The sequence below is a fragment of the Chenopodium quinoa genome, unplaced genomic scaffold, assembly GCF_001683475.1.
Source record: "Chenopodium quinoa cultivar QQ74 unplaced genomic scaffold, ASM168347v1, whole genome shotgun sequence".
Classification (NCBI taxonomy): domain Eukaryota; kingdom Viridiplantae; phylum Streptophyta; class Magnoliopsida; order Caryophyllales; family Amaranthaceae; genus Chenopodium; species Chenopodium quinoa.
Genome location: NW_018745177.1, coordinates 3,092,507 through 3,113,135, shown reverse-complemented (window position 1 = coordinate 3,113,135; position 20,629 = coordinate 3,092,507). Strand labels below are relative to the sequence as shown.

The following is a 20,629-nucleotide window of genomic DNA, read 5'->3' as shown; positions in this document are numbered from 1 at the left end:
CGCGCCCGATCGGGCGGTGCCTCGCCCGATCGGGCGCGTGTATTTATTAGGAGACGATTAGCGTCGCTTTAGTTTGTTTTAGTTTAGGATTTGTACAGAGTATAAATACTCCTCCGTAATACGATTTTAACTCTCTTCTTCTCCTCTCTCTCTCTTCTCTCTCCCTCTCTCTTTTTACTCTTTCTTTACTCTCTTAATTGTTCTCTTAGATTTGCTTTCTCTAAAACCTTTGTTCTTAATCTACTCTTAATTCCATATTTATTTTGGTAACGATTTCTCTTCTCTTAATCTTAGTTGTTTATTTTATTCCTTTAATCATGTCTTACTTTATTGCTTTGATTTGTTTAGTTCCTATTATGTGTGAGTATTTTTCTTTCTAGGGTTTATGGGGATCCATAAATAATATGAAGGAGTAATTTATTGTTGTTAATTATCAATGCTAGATTAATCTCCTATTGATTGATTTAATGCTCTGTGACTAGATTAGGTCTGATCTTTTATGCATGAGTTTGACAATGTTGATTCGAGATTCGACAAATGAGAATTGATGTTTAGGTCTAGTTTCAATAGGCAGGTTAATTTATAAAAGGTTAAGTCGAGATTCGAGAGATGAGACTTAATACCGGTAGATTAATTCTGTGATTGTAATACGTATCGAAAGCCCTTTACGATCTGGTTAATTGATGCATTGATGATTGACTATTATTGGTTTTTGATATTGCATGATAATTTCTTATTGAATTGTTTTAACGCTTTACAATTATGGCCTGTAAAAGTATAGCAATATTGAATTGATGAATCGAGCAGATGTTAATTTGATATTAAAGACTATTTTCAATAGGAGCTTAGATCTAGTAAATTGCGAGAGCCTGTTAGATCTTTGTCAATTAATAAATTGTGAGAGCCTGTTAATCATGTTATTTATGCAATGTCAATGATTGATTATTATGTTTTACCCTGGAGTATTATTTATTGGTGAACCTGTGCCCTAGATTCCTTTATATATTGTTTTCTCCCTATTCTCAATCTTCGTAGTTTAGTTTATTATTCAAATATAAATATTGGTTACTTCATAATCTAGATTGTATTAGTTAATTAGGAATAGAAAGACTTGTTTCCCTGTGGAGTTCGACCCTACTTCCTTATCTATTTTAGTTAGAGGACTTAGGTAATTAATTTTGATTAGGGGATACGACTTTACCCTGTCAAAATTTGGCGCCGTTGCCGGGGAAACGGTTTTATTTTTATTTCTAATTATTATTAGAGTCTAAATTATTTTGATTTATTTTTTTTATTTATTTTTTTATGAGTTTAAAATATCCATGCTTACGTCACTACAAGAATATATAATTTTTATGCAGCACCTAACTATTGTAGTTGTCAACGTCTTTCTCATGAAAATCCTGAATGCCCTTATAGTGAGTTTTTTGTGCGTGCTCCGGATGATTTTAGAGTCTTTCCATATACATATGATCATATTCGGAAACGATTAGTTGCTAATGAAAGTTATTGGAAGGCTCTTGATGAAAAAGTTTACGGACACTATAATAATACGAATGTTATTGAGGATGAAGAACCCGTTATAGAATTTGTGGTTGAAAAATCATTGGTTGATGAATTGGTGATTGGAAAATCATTAGTTGTAGAAACGGTGGTTGAAAATTACTTTGATGATGATGAGGTTATTCGTAAGGGTGAAATTTTAAAGTCATTATTGGATGATAAAGACAATGACTACCTCCATGTTCGTTCTATTAATTCTAAATTTTTAACGGAGGAAGTAGAAAGTTGTGGTGTATTTTCATCTCCCTCTTTTGATTTTTCTTTCTACCTTGAGTTCTATTTATGTGCTCCTAACCTTTTCTTTGTAGGAGTTAATGTGCTTGCAATTAAGCCCTATATAGTGTTTAATGAAATGTTTGCAGGAGCGTTTGATAAGTTACTCAAGGCGTTGAACTCTTCCGATTGAGAGAAGGAGTATGGTCGAGCGGGACCTTGATAAATAGCGCTTTGCGGGAGGCAACCCGTACTTTAATTTGCTTTCTAGTTTAGTTTATTCTTATTTTTGTGTGTGTGTTTTATTTTATTATTATTTTTATTTTATTTTAGAGAGGTAAGGAGAGTGTAATTTATGCTTGTGGGAGTTTGTTTTTGTGCAGATTTTGAGCTAGAGAAGGCTTCAATCACGCTGGAACTGCACTCGTACTCGATCGGGCAGAGCTCGCCCGATCAGGCGTGCGTACGCGTCCGCAAACTTTGTCAACTTTAACAGGCCATAACTTTTGCGTTTCTTATCCGATTTTTGCATGTGACCTGTCGTTTGAAAGATCTTCATGTATAGTTTTCAATGCAATTTAAATCACTGTATTATCATTTATATATAAAAAGTTATGATCAGAATAGTGAACCTGACTCAAATTTGAACTTTTTCCCACTAACATTTTGTTTCTTTCTTGCCCAATTTTATTCCAAAGAGATGCATTGCAATCCTCGAAACTTTGGTGACATTGATGTGGTGATGATGAAGAGTAGTCACCTTGACTACTAGCTTCCCTTTAAGACAATGAGGACATTGCCTAATTTAGCTTGGGGGGAGGTTCTCGTGTCAGATGGTATATCTTTCACTCTCTCTTTTTATTTTTATTTTTTTATTTTTTTATTTTGGTTTGCTTAGTATAGATTTCATTGCTTTCTTAGGTAAGATTTATTGCTTTCAAAAAATAAAAAAAAAATAAAAAAAATATTCCAATGAATTATTATTCATGCTTCCCTGTGCCCCTTGATGAAAATTTTTCGAAATTGTTTTGATTCTTGGTTATTGATGATAAATATTGAGGATTAGTTGATCATGATTTGATGTTTGATTGCCTTAAAACCTTAACATGCATCAATTTTGTCCAACTACTTGTGAATATAGTGCTTGACTAGTTGATTTGGTTAGGAATGTGTTTTAGTTCCTGGTGTGTCAATGAATTTGAGTATTGGTTTGCAACTATTAGTAATGTTTATATGACTCATTATTATGCACATTGTGGAGGACGAAGGCATTTGTTCTTTTAGGTAGCCTCCAGATGATTGTAGATACATTTGTTCCCTTCTTGCTAACCATGTTGTTGCCTTGACTTTTTGTTGTTTTATTAGCCATATTACAAGCCTATTTTTCCCCATTGGTTACTAGTCCCAAGCTTGGCTTGGGGGAGCTATTAGTGAGTGAGGTAAGGGAGTTTGTAGTGTGCTTATTATTTGCACAACTTGGGTGGGCTTTTGAGAAGTTGTTTTGTTGTTGATCATGTTTATTTTTGATGAGTTTGAGAGTTATATTTTCTTGAAAAAAATAGAGCATGATGTTATGAAAAAAAAAGAGAAGTTCAAAGAAAAAAATTATGTTGAAAAAGTAAGTGAACTTCAAAAGAAAAGAAAAGTATTCAATGTTCAAATGTTCCAGTTGGAGGTTGATAAGAAGAAAAATAATAGAGCTTCAATGAAAAATTCAAGTTTGGAAATAAAGTTTGTTTATTCACTCCACTTCTTCATTATTATATCTTATGAGTGATATGTAAGAGTTGGGATTGTTTATTATGATTGGAGTATATTTGGTTGATGTTAGAGTTGGTTATGTAGGAGATGTGGATCATTATTTATTTTGATCATGGGTTTTGATAGGATTTGGCTCCCTTAAGCATAGCTTTTCTCTCACTTGTTCCCAAATGATTCCTACCCTTAACCCTAGCCTTACATTACAAGCTTTAAAGACCTTCCGACCTTTGTGTATAGAATTGTATGAATGTGAAAGTGTTGCTTATCAATGCAAGTTATGATTTGACATATTTCGAGTCGACTAGTAGGTTGAGTGTTCATTGTTTAATACACACGAGAGTGTGAGTTGGGAGGGCATTGTTCACATAAAGGGGTTGGATGGAGAGCGATCGAGTATATCTTTTACTCGCCACAAAAATGAGAGTTGAGTGCGTGAGCACTAGTCTTGAATTCTATATGCTCTTGTGGTTTGCTCTGTTTGACAATTGTTAGGGAAGATTGGTAATTAGATGGATTTGATTGGTTGATTTTGAAGCATGTTTATTTGGTTTACCCTGGATCGTTTGTGCTTGGTTTTTAATTTTTGGGGTGAAGCATATTTATTGATTCATTGATGAGATCTTTGCTTAGGGACAAGCAAAGGTTTGGCTCGGGGGAGTTTGATGTGTTTGTTTTATATAGTATTTTACCCCCGTCCCTTGGTCATAATTGGTAGTGTTTTTGGCTCTTTAGAGCCACTTTTATTACTAATTGGTGTTTTCTAGTGTTTTCGTAGATTTGGTTGACTTTTGCAGGGATTTACACTTTTGGAGTATTTTCCCGAGATATTTTGGAGCAATCACGAGCATTGGAGAAGCACGACCAGATTTTATAGCCCAGGGCCGGTTAGAGCCATCGAACCGGTGATTAAGGGCTCGGTATAGGTGATACTGGGGCATTTGGACCAAGTATTCAACACCGGAAGAGGAAACCCAGATTGGCCCGAAGAATTAGGGCCCAATCGTAGTCCAAATAATGGCCCAAGAGAGCCGCCCGGCCAAAGAGGCTGGCGCCCAGTGACGCGCCCAGCCGGGCGGGAGAAGCTAAGGCTGGCGCCCGGTGACGCGCCCGGCCGGGCGCGAGATTAGTATTGAGGAAGCAAAAAGGCGCGCCCGATTGGGCGCGTGTATTTATTAGGAGACGATTAGCGTCGCTTTAGTTTGTTTTAGTTTAGGATTTGTACGGAGTATAAATACTCCTCCGTAATACGATTTTAACTCTCTTCTTCTCCTCTCTCTCTCTTCTCTCTCCCTCTCTCTTTTTACTCTTTCTTTACTCTCTTAATTGTTCTCTTAGATTTGCTTTCTCTAAAACCTTTGTTCTTAATCTACTCTTAATTCCAGATTTATTTTGGTAACGATTTCTCTTCTCTTAATCTTAGTTGTTTATTTTATTCCTTTAATCATGTCTTACTTTATTGCTTTGATTTGTTTAGTTCCTATTATGTGTGAGTATTTTTCTTTCTAGGGTTTATGGGGATCCATAAATAATATGAAGGGGTAATTTATTGTTGTTAATTATAAATGCTAGATTAATCTCCTATTGATTGATTTAATGTTATGTGACTAGATTAGGCCTGATCTTTTATGCATGAGTTTGACAATGTTGATTCGAGATTCGACAGATGAGAGTTGATGTTTAGGTCTAGTTTCAATAGGCAGGTTAATTTATAAAAGGTTAAGTCGAGATTCGAGAGATGAGACTTAATACCGGTAGATTAATTCTGTGATTGTAATACGTAGCGAAAGCCCTTTACGATCTGGTTAATTGATGCATTGATGATTGACTATTATTAGTTTTTGATATTGCATGATAATTTCTTATTGAATTGTTTTAACGCTTTACAATTATGGCCTGTAAAAGTATAGCAATATTGAATTGATGAATCGAGCAGATGTTAATTTGATATTAAAGGCTATTTTCAATAGGAGCTTAGATCTAGTAAATTGCGAGAGCCTGTTAGATCTTTGTCGATTAATAAATTGTGAGAGCCTGTTAATCATGTTATTTATGCAATGTCAATGATTGATTATTATGTTTTACCCTGGAGTATTATTTATTGGTGAACCTGTGCCCTAGATTCCTTTATATATTGTTTTCTCCCTATTCTCAATCTTCGTAGTTTAGTTTATTATTCAAATATAAATATTGGTTACTTCATAATCTAGATTGTATTAGTTAATTAGGAATAGAAAGACTTGTTTCCCTGTGGAGTTCGACCCTACTTCCCTATCTACTTTAGTTAGAGGACTTAGGTAATTATTTTTGATTAGGGGATACGACTTTACCCTGTCAGTTACGATTCTTTAAATAATAGCTAAAAGCTAGATGGGAAACTAATGTTAATGATGAACGTGTTTGTATGAGTTCGTTCCCCCAAATTATCACAACTTTGATGGAACTTGATTTATCTTAATAAAATCTCGCCTACTTTGCCTCGAAAAAAAAATAATAAAACTGCTAATATCATTTAATGATTCTTTATTAAATAAGACCGCTAACATCATTAACGATTTAGCGGTTTTATTTTGAAAAATCATTAGTTCAAAACCCGTGCTATGCACGGTTTTACAATAATATTTTACTATTTGTTCATTAGAAACTGCATGAAACGAATCATTAGAAGTACAAAAAAAAAGGTACAATAAACACTGTGATATACTAGATTAATCTCAATGTCTACATTACATTACAATTTACAATTAATGTGGGATGGAAGAATAAATAAGATTTTAGTATTGGCAGGGCGTGTTCGGCGTTAGCTTTTGAGTAGCTTTTAAAACCATTACTTAACAAAAAATGTGAGTGTTTGGCAAAGTTGTGGTTAGGGTAGCTTTTAGTGGTGGAAATAACTTTTGTGAAAAGTTAAAAAGATTAGTTTTTGAAATTAGAGGTAGCTTTTCAGGTAGCTGTTGAAAATTTAATCTATAATTTTAAAAATAAAATATTGATTTTTATATTTAATAGCTAGTCAACCACTACTTTACCGAACACTCATATCTAAATTATTTATCTTCACAGCTAACAGCTTGTTGACAGCTAACAATTACCTCCATATCTACAGCTACCTTCACAACTATATTTTGACGAACACGCCCGTAATATAAAAGCTACTCTTTTCTTAATAAAAAAAAAGGACTCAATGTTATTCTGATTGATAACTGGAAAAAAAAAACATTTTGATGATATCCTAAATAAGTAAATAGTATTTTAATACGTAACATTTTATTCAATATGACTATATTTTTTAATTTTATTTAAATTATTATTGTTGGATGTCACTCTCTAAATATAAGGCAAAGTAACAAAATTTTTGGCGGGAATTTTTTTTATGTGGTGATGACATGTGTACTTAGGAGATATCTACGGGAGTACTTTAGTATATAAAAAATAAAGTAAAGAAGTATAGATACTCCGGTATTAGAAAAACCTCCCAGTCTCCCACCAATCCTGGACGGTTGAGTACTTGAGTGTTGTTCGGACTGTTCGGAGTGGACAGGGCGCCAACTTTTATTTTGAAATTACCAACCTTATCAATTCATACTCTCTTGCTCCTTTCACAACTATAAACCCATTTTCTTTCTTTCTGATAATTCTCTTCTCAATTGCTCAATTCCCTTGTTGAATTTCTTCTTCAACACCAAAACCCTAGAAAAATGGTCGACAATTCGCCACAAATCGATATCAATCAGCTATTATCTTACTGTGACGACCTCGTTGGTGTTCTCCGAGATAAGAGAGACTTCAATTTGTTAACCCAGTGCGTTCAACAATCCAAATCTATTCAATCGTCTTCTGATTCTGATTTCAACACTACCCAGATCGCCATTTCAGGTTTTCCCCCTTTTTTTTGGTTAAATTCTCAACTTTGTTTTTTTTATTTTTTATGTACAATTGTATATGGGGTTGCATTTTGTTATTTTAAAGAATTGATTTTGAAAACCAAAGATGGATTTTGGGGTGCACTAATTATGCTTGAATTAGTGGGTTGTTTAAGTTGGGGTTGTTTGAACTGATGGGGTTAGGGAAGTTACTATATGTATATTGTAATTTGGTTGGAAAATTATATGAGATGATTGCTTGAGTATGGTGTTTATGGAAAGTTGTATAAACTACCAACTCAATGTAAATTGTTACACTTTGTACTGCTAAACTTGTGGGCGAGGCCAACTAATAACATAGTGGTCGTTTGGTTGCACATAAGAATAATGAGTTACGCTTTGTGGGAATTTTGATTCTCGTAACGAAAAATAATTTGGTTGACTGTAAGAAGTTGAATTTACTGTGAAAGGACTAGGTAATCGAATTCTCTCATTCTTGTAGGCAATAGAAAATCCTAGAATGAAACTTTTTATTTTTGTCAACCAAATGGCTCTCTAGAGAGTGGTATCTCCGGTGTAATTTGATCTTAACCAAACAGCATTACAGCTTTAGGGAATGTATAGGATGGACAGGAATTCGATGAGTGGTAATTATCACATAAAGCATTGTATGCAGTATTACATAAAACCAATTACATCAATATAGATTATGGTGTGAGCGAATTCTAAATTTTAAGGCCCAACGTCATTTCCCTCTCATTTGTGAGCAGCATTTTGCATTTCTGTCCCTATTTTGATTGTGACTAGCAAAAGACAATCGATTTTTTACTACATTGACTAATCACTGCTCGCAATACAACTGGACAAATGAGCTCGGAATTGTAACTTGCGAATTTCCTTAAGTTCGAGGGAGGTAATTTCTCTGGAATTTCAAGTAAAGAATTAGGGATAGCAGGTTTCAATATGAAAAGGATGTTCATGGTTGTACTGATCACTTGAATGGTGTCCAAAAAGGATGTAGAAGACAAGACACCATATTCAATCTTGTCCTATTAATCTTCCATCCAAGAAGGATGTAGGGTACCACACTAGCATTATTTGCCCGATTTTAGATATTATACAGTCCAGCCTTTTTTTGGTAACCATTTATTTGATTATTAGGCATGCTCTTTAAAAATATATGCTTCTTTTTTAAGTCATGTTAGAGGTGAATTTCTCATTGTCTAATGTTGGTGCCTTTCAATTTCCCTAATTGAGAAATTTTTCGGTGCTCTATCTACTTTTAGGGGGTGTTTGGTTCGGTTAATGGAAATGGAGTGGAAAGGGAACAAATAAGAGGGGGGAAAGGAATCAAATAATATTGCCTTTTCATTTGTTTGGTTTAAACCATGGAAAGGAGAAAAATAGGAATTTTGTGATTGGAGGAGGGTAAGGGTATTTGTTACCCTAATTTTTTTAGAGGTAACAAATGAAGGATAACCATTACCCTTAGGTAATGGTAATTGTTACCATGTCTTCTAACCAAACACTCGGTAACAATATCGGTTTAATCGAATCCGTTTCCACTCCAAAAAATACACTAACCAAACCCCCCCTTAAGTGTACAAAGAAAGAAGTTTCCTTTAAGTATGGATATATGTGTGTATTACAGCGGGAAGTGTCATGTATTAGTGCATACTGCCACCTTGATGAAGTTGCTACTAAGTTACTTACTCTAATCACGTTCACATTTTAAATAGATTATCAGGACAAGATCGATGATTGCAAGCACAAGATAGAAGTGGCACGATCTGAAGTGGTTTCCAATGAAGAATTAGAGCGCCTGCAGAAAGAGCTTGATGAGGAACTCAAAAGAGAGAAGCTGCTTCGAGAGGATCTTAGATAAGTATTCTGTTTTGTCAGATATATGTGATGGTCATATGTTGGTTCTCTGTTCTTCAAACTGAGTTATTTGTTGTATGAACACAGTAATTGTTGACAAGATTAATGAGCTAGATCATCAACGACTTTTGTTAGAGGAGAAGAGTCAGAAGCTAAAGAAACTTGAAGAAGAACATGAGAAAGAACAGTAAGTATTATTGTTTTGTGACATAAGTGCAACACTGGTCACCCCAATAATTCTCCCTTTCCCAAATAAATTCATTAAATAAAATGCAAGAGAATTTCTGATGTGTCACCAACTCACCACCATGTACCATGATTAAAGATTAAAACATGTAACATGCAATTATGTGATGGCTTAGTATGACATTTTTGGAATATTTGTTTTATTAATTGTATGCTAGTGTGCTTAACAAAGTTCTAGTTTGATTTTTATTGTAATGTATTCCCTTTTTGGAATCTTGTTTATTTGAGAAAGAGAGAATTGGGGTGTTACTACAAGTTTGCAACTGCTCTAAAAAATAACTCCATATGAGTAATTACAACATGCTTTGAAAATGAACATTGTGTATTTGCTATGCTTGCATTTCATTTTCAAACTTTGTGGCAAAGGTTATTGAAGTCACATCTGACTGCTCACTACATTCACTATGGTCTACTGATGCATTTTGTTGAAAGTGAGGTTTAAACATTACACGAGAAGACACCTTTTTTCAATTGATTTTTGAAACCCTAAAGATCAACATATAGGTCATTAGAATTTTCATCATAGATAGTTTGTGTTTTATAGTTTTATTTGATCACTTTTGTCCATGCATGCTCTTTACTGCATAGTCGAGTCTTTGTGTGATTTTCTTCTTTATCTAACTATTGAAAGTTTGAAGCTAGCAGAGAGGCTCTAGGTAATATAGGCTAAAAGTTACTGGGTCTTTCATGAGTGAAACTGTGAAAGAGATATTAGTTCATTTATCCTTTTAATTTTATAGGATTTGAGTGATCAGCTGTCTTTCATAGTTCTGATAAGTTGCTTGTTTTAAAGTTATTTTATTGGATATTTTTGTACATAGGGAGGTACAAAACTACAAACCCATCAAGTAGTTAGTTTTCATGGTTTTAGAAATAGACTTTGCTGGTTTTCTGTGGAGCTATTTTGAGTTTGGAGACTCAATTTCTAATACTGGGTAAGTGCTTCGCTTGGCTTTCTTGCATATGGTATTAATTAAAACAAAAGTTGGAACAGTAGTAGTCATACTGCTTCCAAGGAAGAGCAAATTAAAATGCGGATTACAACGTATGAACGCTTGTTCGAGAAGGTTTTGTTAATTGTACATATTCTTGTTTAACATGCTATAATTTTTTTGGCTGTTGAATGAATAATTTGCTTTATACGTCTTGATTGCAACTAGCTTACTCTGTTCCTAACATAATAATCATATGATATTGCAGGAGGAAACTTTCATTTTATGCATCTGTCACAAAGATTATTCCAGATCTAGCGAGTCCATCGAAAATCTCTGGGCGTATCCTTTTTTCCCCTTTTAATAACAAAATACATCTTGAATATTTTTATTGCATACTTTCTGCATATTCCTCTCCTGGTGTTTTCTGTACTCAACACAGTTTTCTGCCTCTGTGTGTGTGTGTGCGCGCGCGGGCGCATGCTATCATGTATCTTATATTTTAGCAAATTTGTTACACCTTGATCTGGTTCCAGATATCGTAGATCGTGAAAAAAAGACAGTGGAGAAGTTTGAATTTGATCCACTGCAGGAAGATGCCTTTGACATATGCAACAAGACATGGAAGATGATAAACCTATGACTATTCATGTGACTGTGTGTTATATCACCTATATGTACGATTGTACCATTTTGCGTTTTCAAAATTTGTTTTTCTTGTAGTGGGACAGTGGGACTAGCTTCTCTGTATATTGTTCTTGTAGTGGGACTGGCTTTACTAGTATGGATCTTATGCTGTATTTAATATATGCCTTAAAAAGGAGATTATTGATTAAGAGTTTCTTTTCAGGCTGCGATTTCATCATTAGCAATTTGATGTCGTTGACATGGAGGTTTGTTATCAAGGATTCAAGATTGGATGTAAACTGCTATTCTGTTAATTTTCTGTTCTTAGCCATTCTATGAGATTTGTGCATATATAATTAAGCCAATTAATAGAACTTTTGATTAAAAATTTGCAATAGAATTCGCAATCGTGCGCCTTTTCTGCACTCATACATTAGTTGATACTTCAAATCAGCAAGCTAACATATGGGATGTGTCACAAGCTAAGCTCACTACTAGGCCAGGCCTTAGTGCCTTTTGCCTTGAAACTTAGTGCTTCATTTTGGCTTATCAGTTGAACACTTCTCTATTCTGCTGAAGAATTTCAGTTGGCATAAATGAGGTCAAGTTCTGCAGGCCTCCTACATAGCTCACCTGTTGAGATGTATCCATTGCCTTGTCACCAAACGAGCTGATCATGAACTCTGCCGTACTACAAGCTGCAGGAATTGACGTGCCTCTGTATGCTTTGCAGATGTACGCCATGAAATTTTGGTAGTCCTGCAACCACCCACATTAGATTACACATACTTGAGAGCGAGAAAGAGCATGCTAGAAAGAGAGGGAGAGAGTTACACCTCCCGGAGTGGCTGATTGTTGACAAGCACCCATGGCACGTACTCGTGAGGTGGGTTTAGCTGACTAGTTTCATATGCATACTGTACTTCAAGCTGCAGAATCATTCAACATGCTAAATATTAGATTTTTGACAGTTAATACCAATAAAATAGGAAGAACTGTCGAGCTGAGTAACTGACCGCTCGACCATTTCCTTGATTGTAGCAGTCGAAGATGGGCTTGGAATCAAGTGATACTTTATTGAAGCAACTTTGCCACTCCGCTTCTCTTTGCTGATAAGCTAGACTTTCTATGCATTGGATCAAGAAGTAGTGCTTGTTCTGCCACAGATGCAAATTTAATCATGTCATTATCTTGCTAATAAATTTTTCTTCCTACTCTTGACAGTTTATTTAATGAATTCTGCCTCCATCCTTTATATCATTGCAGTTCTAGTTTTGCACAATCTTGGAACCTTACTTCCACTTGATCTCTGACCTTAACTCTACGGAAACAATGACAACCAATATCTTGGCTCATGCAGTCTATGGAAAAACAAACACATGCCTTTTATGTCAGTGATTTCAACACTTGGACGGTGCAAATAGTGTGCGAGTGAGAATGCACTTCCCCGTTTAAACTTAATAGTTACATAGACTATTTTGAGACGTCTTGAAATACTTGCCATAGATTTACAGAATTGAAATTACAAACCTTTTTTATTTAATTTTTTTTTTTTTTATTAATTATTTATAAGAGTAACAGAGGTCTTACAACATCAGGATAAGCATCAATGGTACAAGCTTCAACAGCATTCAGCAAACACTCTCCTGATCCATGCTGCAAAAAAGAAAAAAAAAAAATTATGCACAAATCCATAATAATGAATGTATGTCTTTTTTTACTATGATCTATTGATTCTATACACGCATATGCCTAAATGAGGCTCGTTGAGTAGTTCCCCTACCTAGGCCCTCACAAGGATCGGAAGGTATCATAACATGAATTTTCGATACGTAATACAACATAAACATCAAAACATACTCGTACCTGACATTGGAAATAGCCAGAAGGCTCAACAGCAGCATTACCCCAAGGAACCAACCTAAGATTGACTATGGAAATGAGGCCATTAGAGAAGAGTTTTACCAAATCATGGGCAATAAAGTACGAACAATACGGGCAAAGTGTCTCGTAATACAAAGTTAAATCAACCTTCTGATCATTAACTTCAGAAAATTGAGCATAACATGAACAAGAGTTATACTGAAAGAAAAATACGTGAAGAAGAAGAAATAAAAGAAATGTTTGATGATGATACACATGAAAAGCCATTGAATAACTCTTATTGAGTGTAAATGAAGCTAGCTAGTTTTAAGGGTAGCTTTGAGTATGACATTAATAAAACAGGGTTTTTAGGGAAGTAAAGAAGTAAAGAAGTAAAGAGCATAGATATGATATGAATAAAAGAACAAAGTGTAACAAAAGAAGAAAGGGTGCTTTAAATAGACATGATGTATGTATTGATGTATAGTTCTGCAGATATCAGATTACTTACTAATGTTACTATCTTTATTTCATTTCAAGTTTTTTTTTTATTTAAAGGCATTTGTAAAGGAGACTTCATTCATCAGTTTTGCAGTTTGACTGTAGTATGAAAGTAGGGGTAGATGTAAATATTTATCCATACAAGATGTGTAAACTAGTCTGAATTTTTGGTTTCTGGAGTTGGTGTCACACATTGAAGTGTCATTAATTGATAACGTTTGAATGTCGTAGTCGGTCTTGACTCCTACGCATATTGTACTCCGTAATGAAATACGAGTATAATTTTGGTCTAAAATGAAGTGTGTATCAAGTATTCGTTGGATATAGTCCACATCCACATCTTTTAGAGGGTTACGAGTTAAATTACTTCGTGTAGTATTACTTACAACTTGAGGAGAAAATTAGTTGTGCTCTAGGCTATATAATTTTCAAAATTATCATCAATTTAACACTAATTTAGTTAGTGTAAAAAAAATTGTCAAGTAATATTGGGAAATAAACTATCAAAATATATTAGTTTTCTTCTTTATATCAAGTACATTTTTATTAAAATGAAACATGGATTATCAAAATAGAGTCAATTAGCTAAATATTTGCTACATATTTTAAATGTGCGTATTTGATCACAAAGAGAGTAATTTTTCCTCTTTTGAATAGACATAGAGAGTATTTTATATATAAATTTCAAGGACAAATAGGTATTGTCTTTCATCCAACTATCCAAGTAAAAGTATTGTGCAGAACGGAATCACGTGAGTCCGGTCATACAAACAGAAATAAGTAATTTTTTTTTATATTTTTATTTTCTTAGGGAAAAAAAATCTTACTTGTCATAAATTAATTGATAATAGTCAGATATTAGATCATAAATATCAAATATTAGATTATAAGTGTCAAAATTAGATAATAATGGTCATATATTAAATTATACTTATTAGGTATTAGATTATACTTGTCAAATCTTAGGTCTTAACTATCAGAAATTAGATTATCATGGTCAGATATTCGATTATAAATATCAGATATTATATTGGAAATATTGCTCCCATTAATCCGAACTTTGCCTCGTCCGCCGAAATTAATCCCAACTTTCGTTTATTATCTATTGCACCCAACTTTAGGGGGTATTAATTTCTATTGCACCCAACAGGTCATCCAACCTGATGTAGCATGTTACCTAGACACGTGTCAACACGTGATAGGTCAAAAAAAAAATTTAAAAAAATAAAATAAAATAAAAACCTGCCAAACCCAACCCCCACCCCTATCCCGGAAAACACTACATCACCACCCCCAACCCCGCCGGAAAGTTGCGCCCACCCCCGAAAACCCTTCCCCCACCGCCGGAAACCGCCGCCCAGCCACCCCTTCCCTTTCCCCACCCCCGAAAACCCCTCCCCAGCAGCTTCCGTTTCCGGCAGGAGGGTGGTCGTTTCCGCCCCCTCCGATTCGTCCCCTTCTTCAGATCACCCCCTTCCTCCCTCTGATTCGCCCTCTTTCCTCCCTTCCTTCCTCCGATTCCGCCCTCTTCCCCTTCGTTTCCATCCACCCCCTTCCTCTTCCATTTTCGACCTCGATTGGCTTCTTCTCCGCTTCGTCGGCCATTCTGGAGCTTTACCCTCCGATTTTCGCCCTTCCCCTCTGATTTCCGGCTGCTGCTTTGGTGGCCGGTGCTCGGGGGCAAACGGGGGTGGCCGGTGCTCCAGGGGAAACGGGGTGGTTTTGTTTTTTTTTTTTAACTAATTTTTAAGTTTTGATTTTTACTTTTGAACCAATCTGGTTGCGACACGTGTGCAATTAATCACAAGCCAGCAAAATTTACCTCTTTAACCGGTTTCAAGTCATTTGGGTGCAATAGAAATTAATACCCCCTAAAGTTGGGTGCAATAGATAATAAACGAAAGTTGGGATTAATTTCGGAGGACGAGGCAAAGTTCAGATTAATGGGAGCAATTTTTCCTATTATATTATAATTGTCAGATAATAGGTTATATATATCAAATATTAAACAATGGCGTCTCTGCCTCACCTTGGCATCATTTCCATGGTTATTTTTGAAGGAGTTCTGTCTTCGATAAGTGCAATTACTAGATATATCAAGGATCACTATTATGGAGATAGTAAGTTCGTTCTTTTGGGTCGTCATTATCTGTTGCTAGACTATGATCATTGACCTTTGGGCTAGTTAAATAGTCCAAAGCCCACTAGAATGGATCCTATGAGGTCACACAACAAAGGTATTGGGTTAAGCAAGTTAGAGGCCCATTTATGGGCCTCATGAACAAGTAACCAATCATGAATTGGATTGGGCTAGTATAGTTAGATTAGAGTTAGGATTTGGGCTTTGTCATGGACTCTTATTTAGAGATGAGATCTATAAATAAAGTCCATGCCTAGGGTTGTATGACACAACACAATTAACAGTTAATTGTGCACCAAGCAACCAGTAATCCAAACCTCTCTCTCTCTCTCTCTGTACCACACGCCCATCTCCTCCCTTCGCGGTGGTTCGTGATTTGTTCGTTGCTCGTTCTACTCCATAGAAGGTCAATTGAAGGGTTCAATTGCAACTAACTAGCATTAGTGGAGGACTTAATCTGTGCCTGTGGACCAAGTAGAGGAATCACGCTTGAGGTTCTTTGTCTCCCTTGTTTTTGTTCGATCGCACGTGGAATCACGCTTCAAAGGTATTAATTCTAATTATTTATGTGTTATGCATGATCTTGGGATTAGGTGCTATATGAATATGATTCATGTTTTCCGCATTCGTACCTATAAACTCCTACAGTGGTATCAGTTAGCCTATGCATGTACATATATTGAATATTAATTCTTTGATAGTCCACAATTTTAATTCAATTAGGAGGGAGAATAATTTAATTATGGTTCAATCTTTATATTAAATGAGATTTAATTTTTGGAATTGTTTAAATATGATTTAAATTGCTCAATTATTCTAGTAAAATCTGACTTAAGCCCTAGAATTTTCGAAAAATATGATTAAAATAGAGCCCTAAATTTTGATTTTGTGCTTAATTTTGATAATTTTCGAACCCTAGATTTGAAATTGAATTGTGAATTTGATTTCAAAATTGAATTAGGCATAAATGTTATGTTTTATTTTAAAAGACCTAATTTAATTTAATTTTACAAGAGTTGTTAAATTAAATTAAAACTCTAAAAAAAAAGGGAAAATAATTGATTTTTGGGAGGGGCAGCCGTGGCTGGGTGGTCGGATCACCGTCTAGTGGACCATGGAGGCTACCCAGGTGGTCGAAAGGGGAAGTCAGGGCGGTGCCTGGCTGACAGGTGGCAGCAGCAAAGTGCAACTGTTGCACGGCTGCCTGCTGCGGCCTATGTCGATCGTGGCTGGGCACCAGCCTGGTTGCGACGGCATCCCTCAGCCGCAAAGGGCGTATTCGGGAGGTCGTCTTGGCAGAGGGAATCGATTTTGGTAAGGTGGTTTCCTCGGACTGCCGATCTCAGGCGTTTTTTTTTTCGGACAGGTTGCTGGCCGTGGCTGGGTTATTCCCAGTTGTGGTTGCGTGATCCCTGTTGCTGCGTTGGTTGGGGTTCTCCCCTGACTGACGTGGCAGCAAAATTAAAAATAAATAAATAGTTTTATTAAAATTATTTTATTTTAAAATATTTTCAAAATAAAATCTGATTTTATTTTGAGGATAATATCAAATTTCAAAAGTTGATTTTGATAATTATCCTTAATTAAAGTTTTTAATTTTGGATAAAGTTTGTTAAGATAATTTCAAATCTTAAAATTTGTTTTAATCTTTGAAAATTTTAAGGATTGTTGAGCTAGATTCCAAAAAGATAAAGATTGATTTAAATAATATGATTATCCCATAATTATTTTGGATAATAATTGAATTAAAATTATGTGATTGGCTAGCAATTAGGATAGAATCTCCTAAATTAGTTAGGATAACCATGGAAGATAAATATGATTTATCTTTCATAACTAAAATATGATTTGATTCTATCTCTTACCTTAAATAAAATTTTACATGTGATGGGCAATTATTCAACCAAGAATTACAAAGAGTTGTAATCAGTAAAGAGTTTACTCACCTTGAAAATGTAATGGTTGATGGTAGGGCTAAAGTCCGGTCAATTATTGCACAATTAAAGGATCTTGGAATCATTTTATTCAATAGGGATCAATTAAAATTGAATAAATGTTTTAAAGTTACCAACTATTAACATCGCTTATGGTACTTTAAATTTTTTAAACATAATTATTGAACTTTGCCTCGTTTTGTTTTTGTTTGTAGATGAATAACCATAACGACAACGCTATTTTGCCAACGAAACTTAATTTAAGGCTGAATCTCAGAAACTTCAGGGAATGGGAAAGCGAGTTGAGAAGAGTTCTCACAAGCCATGGGCTTGAATCTCGTTTAAATGTACCTGTTGAGAGCGATTATACTAAGGGTTATAAAGCTGAAAGGCATACTGAAATTGTTTCAGATGCAGAGAAAATCAGACAACTCATTTTAGAATCTATTCCAAGTTGTTGGAGAAGAAGATTCAGGCACTATGAGGTAACCAACTTTTATCAATTTCTTCGTGCTATTTGTTGAGGTGGCATTGGGGCATTAGGAAGTGGAGGCTTCAGAGATTATAATGTAAGAAAGATTGTTAATTCGATCCCTCAGATTTACTATTCCTGGACTGACAACATTAGGTATGAGGCTTACAATGTTCATTGTAAGATTATGGCTAAGAAACTCATGCCTGGTTAGTCAGTAAGGACTCATGTCCTTGAAATGATTGATTTGTTCAATCAAATGGACGTCCTTGGGAAACCGTTCGATGATGACTCCGAGCATGATATTATCTTGTTCTCACTCCACGATGGTTTTGATATAGTTAGGCTCACTCATAATGATGAGGGCTCGACTGTGACATTAGTCAACCTTTTACTCAACCATGCTGAGGAGTACCTGAAGAGGAGACAAAGCGAATGCTTCTATTGTGGTGATTGGCTTCGCCATACACCAGGGTATCCCCATTATACACCAGTGAAAACAGAAGGTAAAGAGTTACTTGATGTTTTTGTTGTAGAAATTAATCTTACTTCATCTTCCACTTGGGTATTTGATACCGGTTGTGGTGCTCACATCGTTAATAACGTGCAGGGCTTGAGAGAAAGTAAGAAGTTAGCAAAAGGGGAAGTAACGCTTCGAGTAGGAAATGGAGCAAAAGTTGCTGCACTTGCTATTGGAAGTTATCACTTGAGACTTCCCTCTGGGCTTATTTTGGTGCTTAATAACTGTTATTATGTACCAACAATAACTAAAAACATTATTTCAGTTCCTGTTTTAGATTTTGAAGGATTTTCATTTGAAATAAGAGACAAATGTTGTTTTATTTCTAAAGAAAATTTGTTATATGCTAACGTAAAATTAATTAACGGTTTGTATGTCTTAGAATATACAACTCATGTCTATAGCATTGATCATAAAAAGCAAAGAACAGATGGTTCAAACCCAACTTACCTATGGCATTGTAGGCTTGGTCACATCAACCAAAAGCGCATCCAAAAATTACAAAAGGATTGACTCCTTTCTTCTTTTGATTATGAATCATTTGAAAATTGTGAGTCATGCTTGCTTGGTAAAATGACTAAGTCACCCTTTACGGGTGTAGGTGAAAGAGCAAGTGACCTTTTGGGACTCATACATACATATGTATGTGGACCAATGAGTTCAAAAGCTAGGGGTCAATATAGATACTTCATTACTTTTACTGATGATTTAAGTAGATTTGGATATGTTTACTTAATGAAGCAGAAGTTGGAAGCCTTTGAAAAGTTCAAAGAATTCCAGAATGTGGTACAAAACCAACTTGGGAAAACAATCAAGGCATTACGATCTGATCGTGGTGGTGAATATTTAACCCAAGAATTTGATGAACATCTAATTAATTGTGGAATAATTTCACAGTTAACTCCTCCAGGGACGCCACAGTTAAATGGGGTGTCAGAAAGGAGGAATAGGACCTTACTAGATATGGTTCGGTCCATGATGAGCTTTACTGATCTTCACATATCATTCTGGGGATATGCATTAGGAGCAGCTGCGAACATACTGAACAGAATCCCATCCAAAGTAGTTGAGAAGACACCATATGAGTTATGGACTGGAAAAGTTCCAAAGTTGTCTTATCTCAAGATTTGGGGATGTGAAGCCTATGTAAAGCGTTTACAAGGCGATAAACTACAACCTAAATCAGACAAATGTTTCTTTGTGGGTTATCCCCAAAAGAAACAATGGGGTATTATTTCTACAATCGCGAAGATAACAAAGTGTTTGTTGCTCGCGATGGTATATTTCTAGAAAAGGAATTCCTCTCTAGAAAGCCAAGTGGGAGTAAAGTGGTTCTCGAAGAAATTCGAGACGAGCAACAAATGGATGTGGATAACACCACATCAGAGGCGAGGGTGCATGAGTCGATTAATCATGCGTCGGAGCAAGCTAATTCGACTAGCGAGATTCCTATCGTCCCACTTGAATCTAATTCATGCGAAAATCTTCTAGAAGTTGGAAAGAACATTTCTATTGTTGCTCCTACCCCACGTAGGTCTGCCAGAATCAGAAACAAACAGTTTGTTGAAGTTCTGTTAACTGAGGATTCTGAAATCTTCTTATTGGAGAATGAGGAACCTTCTACCTACAAGAAAGCTTTGGTAAGCCCCAACTCAAATGAATGGCTTGAGGCCATGAAATCCGAAATGGAATCAATGTCTGAAAATGCTGTGTGGACCCTGGTGGACTTGCCTGATGGGGTAAAACCTATTGGTTGCAAGTGGGTTTACAAGATTAAGACAGACAAGGATGGAAATGCCTACATCTATAAAGCAAGACTGGTAGCAAAAGGATACAAACAGATTCATGGTATTGACTATGATGAAACCTTTTCTCCAGTAGCAATGCTTAAGTCCATTCGGATTCTTCTAGCGATTGCTGCATTTTTCGATTACGAAATTTGGCAGATGGATGTCAAAACCGCCTTCTTGAATGGGTTCTTGATGGAGGAAGTGTATATGACACAACCTGAGGGTTTTGAAGATCCAGAAAATCCTGGAAAGGTATGCAAACTTCAAAAATCCATTTATGGATTGAAGCAAGCATCAAGGAGTTGGAACCTTCGTTTTGATGAAGC

General features: G+C 35.5%; 2 protein-coding genes across 2 annotated transcripts; one reads left to right on the top strand and one right to left on the bottom strand.

Annotated features, from left to right (window-relative positions):
* Nucleotides 1–6,950: 6,950 nt before the first annotated feature.
* Nucleotides 6,951–11,292, top strand: LOC110710773. Its single transcript, XM_021889113.1, has 5 exons — nt 6,951–7,410; nt 9,137–9,278; nt 9,364–9,465; nt 10,725–10,798; nt 10,993–11,292. Exons 1-5 carry the CDS (start codon nt 7,233–7,235, stop codon nt 11,097–11,099), a joined length of 603 nt encoding a protein of 200 aa, XP_021744805.1. The 5' UTR covers nt 6,951–7,232; the 3' UTR covers nt 11,100–11,292.
* Nucleotides 11,293–11,405: 113 nt separating this feature from the next.
* Nucleotides 11,406–13,759, bottom strand: LOC110710772 (gamma-interferon-inducible lysosomal thiol reductase-like). The gene is made up of 5 exons (XM_021889112.1): nt 12,950–13,759; nt 12,674–12,739; nt 12,100–12,240; nt 11,920–12,012; nt 11,406–11,842 (listed from the first exon to the last, which is right to left on the bottom strand). The coding sequence occupies exons 1-5, from the start codon at nt 13,232–13,234 to the stop codon at nt 11,633–11,635; spliced, it is 795 nt and encodes a 264-aa protein (XP_021744804.1). The 5' UTR covers nt 13,235–13,759; the 3' UTR covers nt 11,406–11,632.
* Nucleotides 13,760–20,629: the final 6,870 nt, after the last annotated feature.

Coding starts and splice junctions, on each gene's coding strand:
- LOC110710773 (XM_021889113.1), top strand. CDS start 7,233: ATGGTCGACAATTCGCCACAAATCGATATCAATCAGCTATTATCTTAC. Junction 9,279..9,363: donor CTGCTTCGAGAGGATCTTAG/ATAAGTATTCTG, acceptor TTGTATGAACAC/AGTAATTGTTGACAAGATTA. Junction 9,466..10,724: donor GAAGAACATGAGAAAGAACA/GTAAGTATTATT, acceptor ATGATATTGCAG/GAGGAAACTTTCATTTTATG.
- LOC110710772 (XM_021889112.1), bottom strand. CDS start 13,234: ATGGCTTTTCATGTGTATCATCATCAAACATTTCTTTTATTTCTTCTT. Junction 12,241..12,673: donor TTGATGCTTATCCTGATGTT/GTAAGACCTCTG, acceptor CATCTGTGGCAG/AACAAGCACTACTTCTTGAT. Junction 12,013..12,099: donor ATCAAGGAAATGGTCGAGCG/GTCAGTTACTCA, acceptor ATGATTCTGCAG/CTTGAAGTACAGTATGCATA.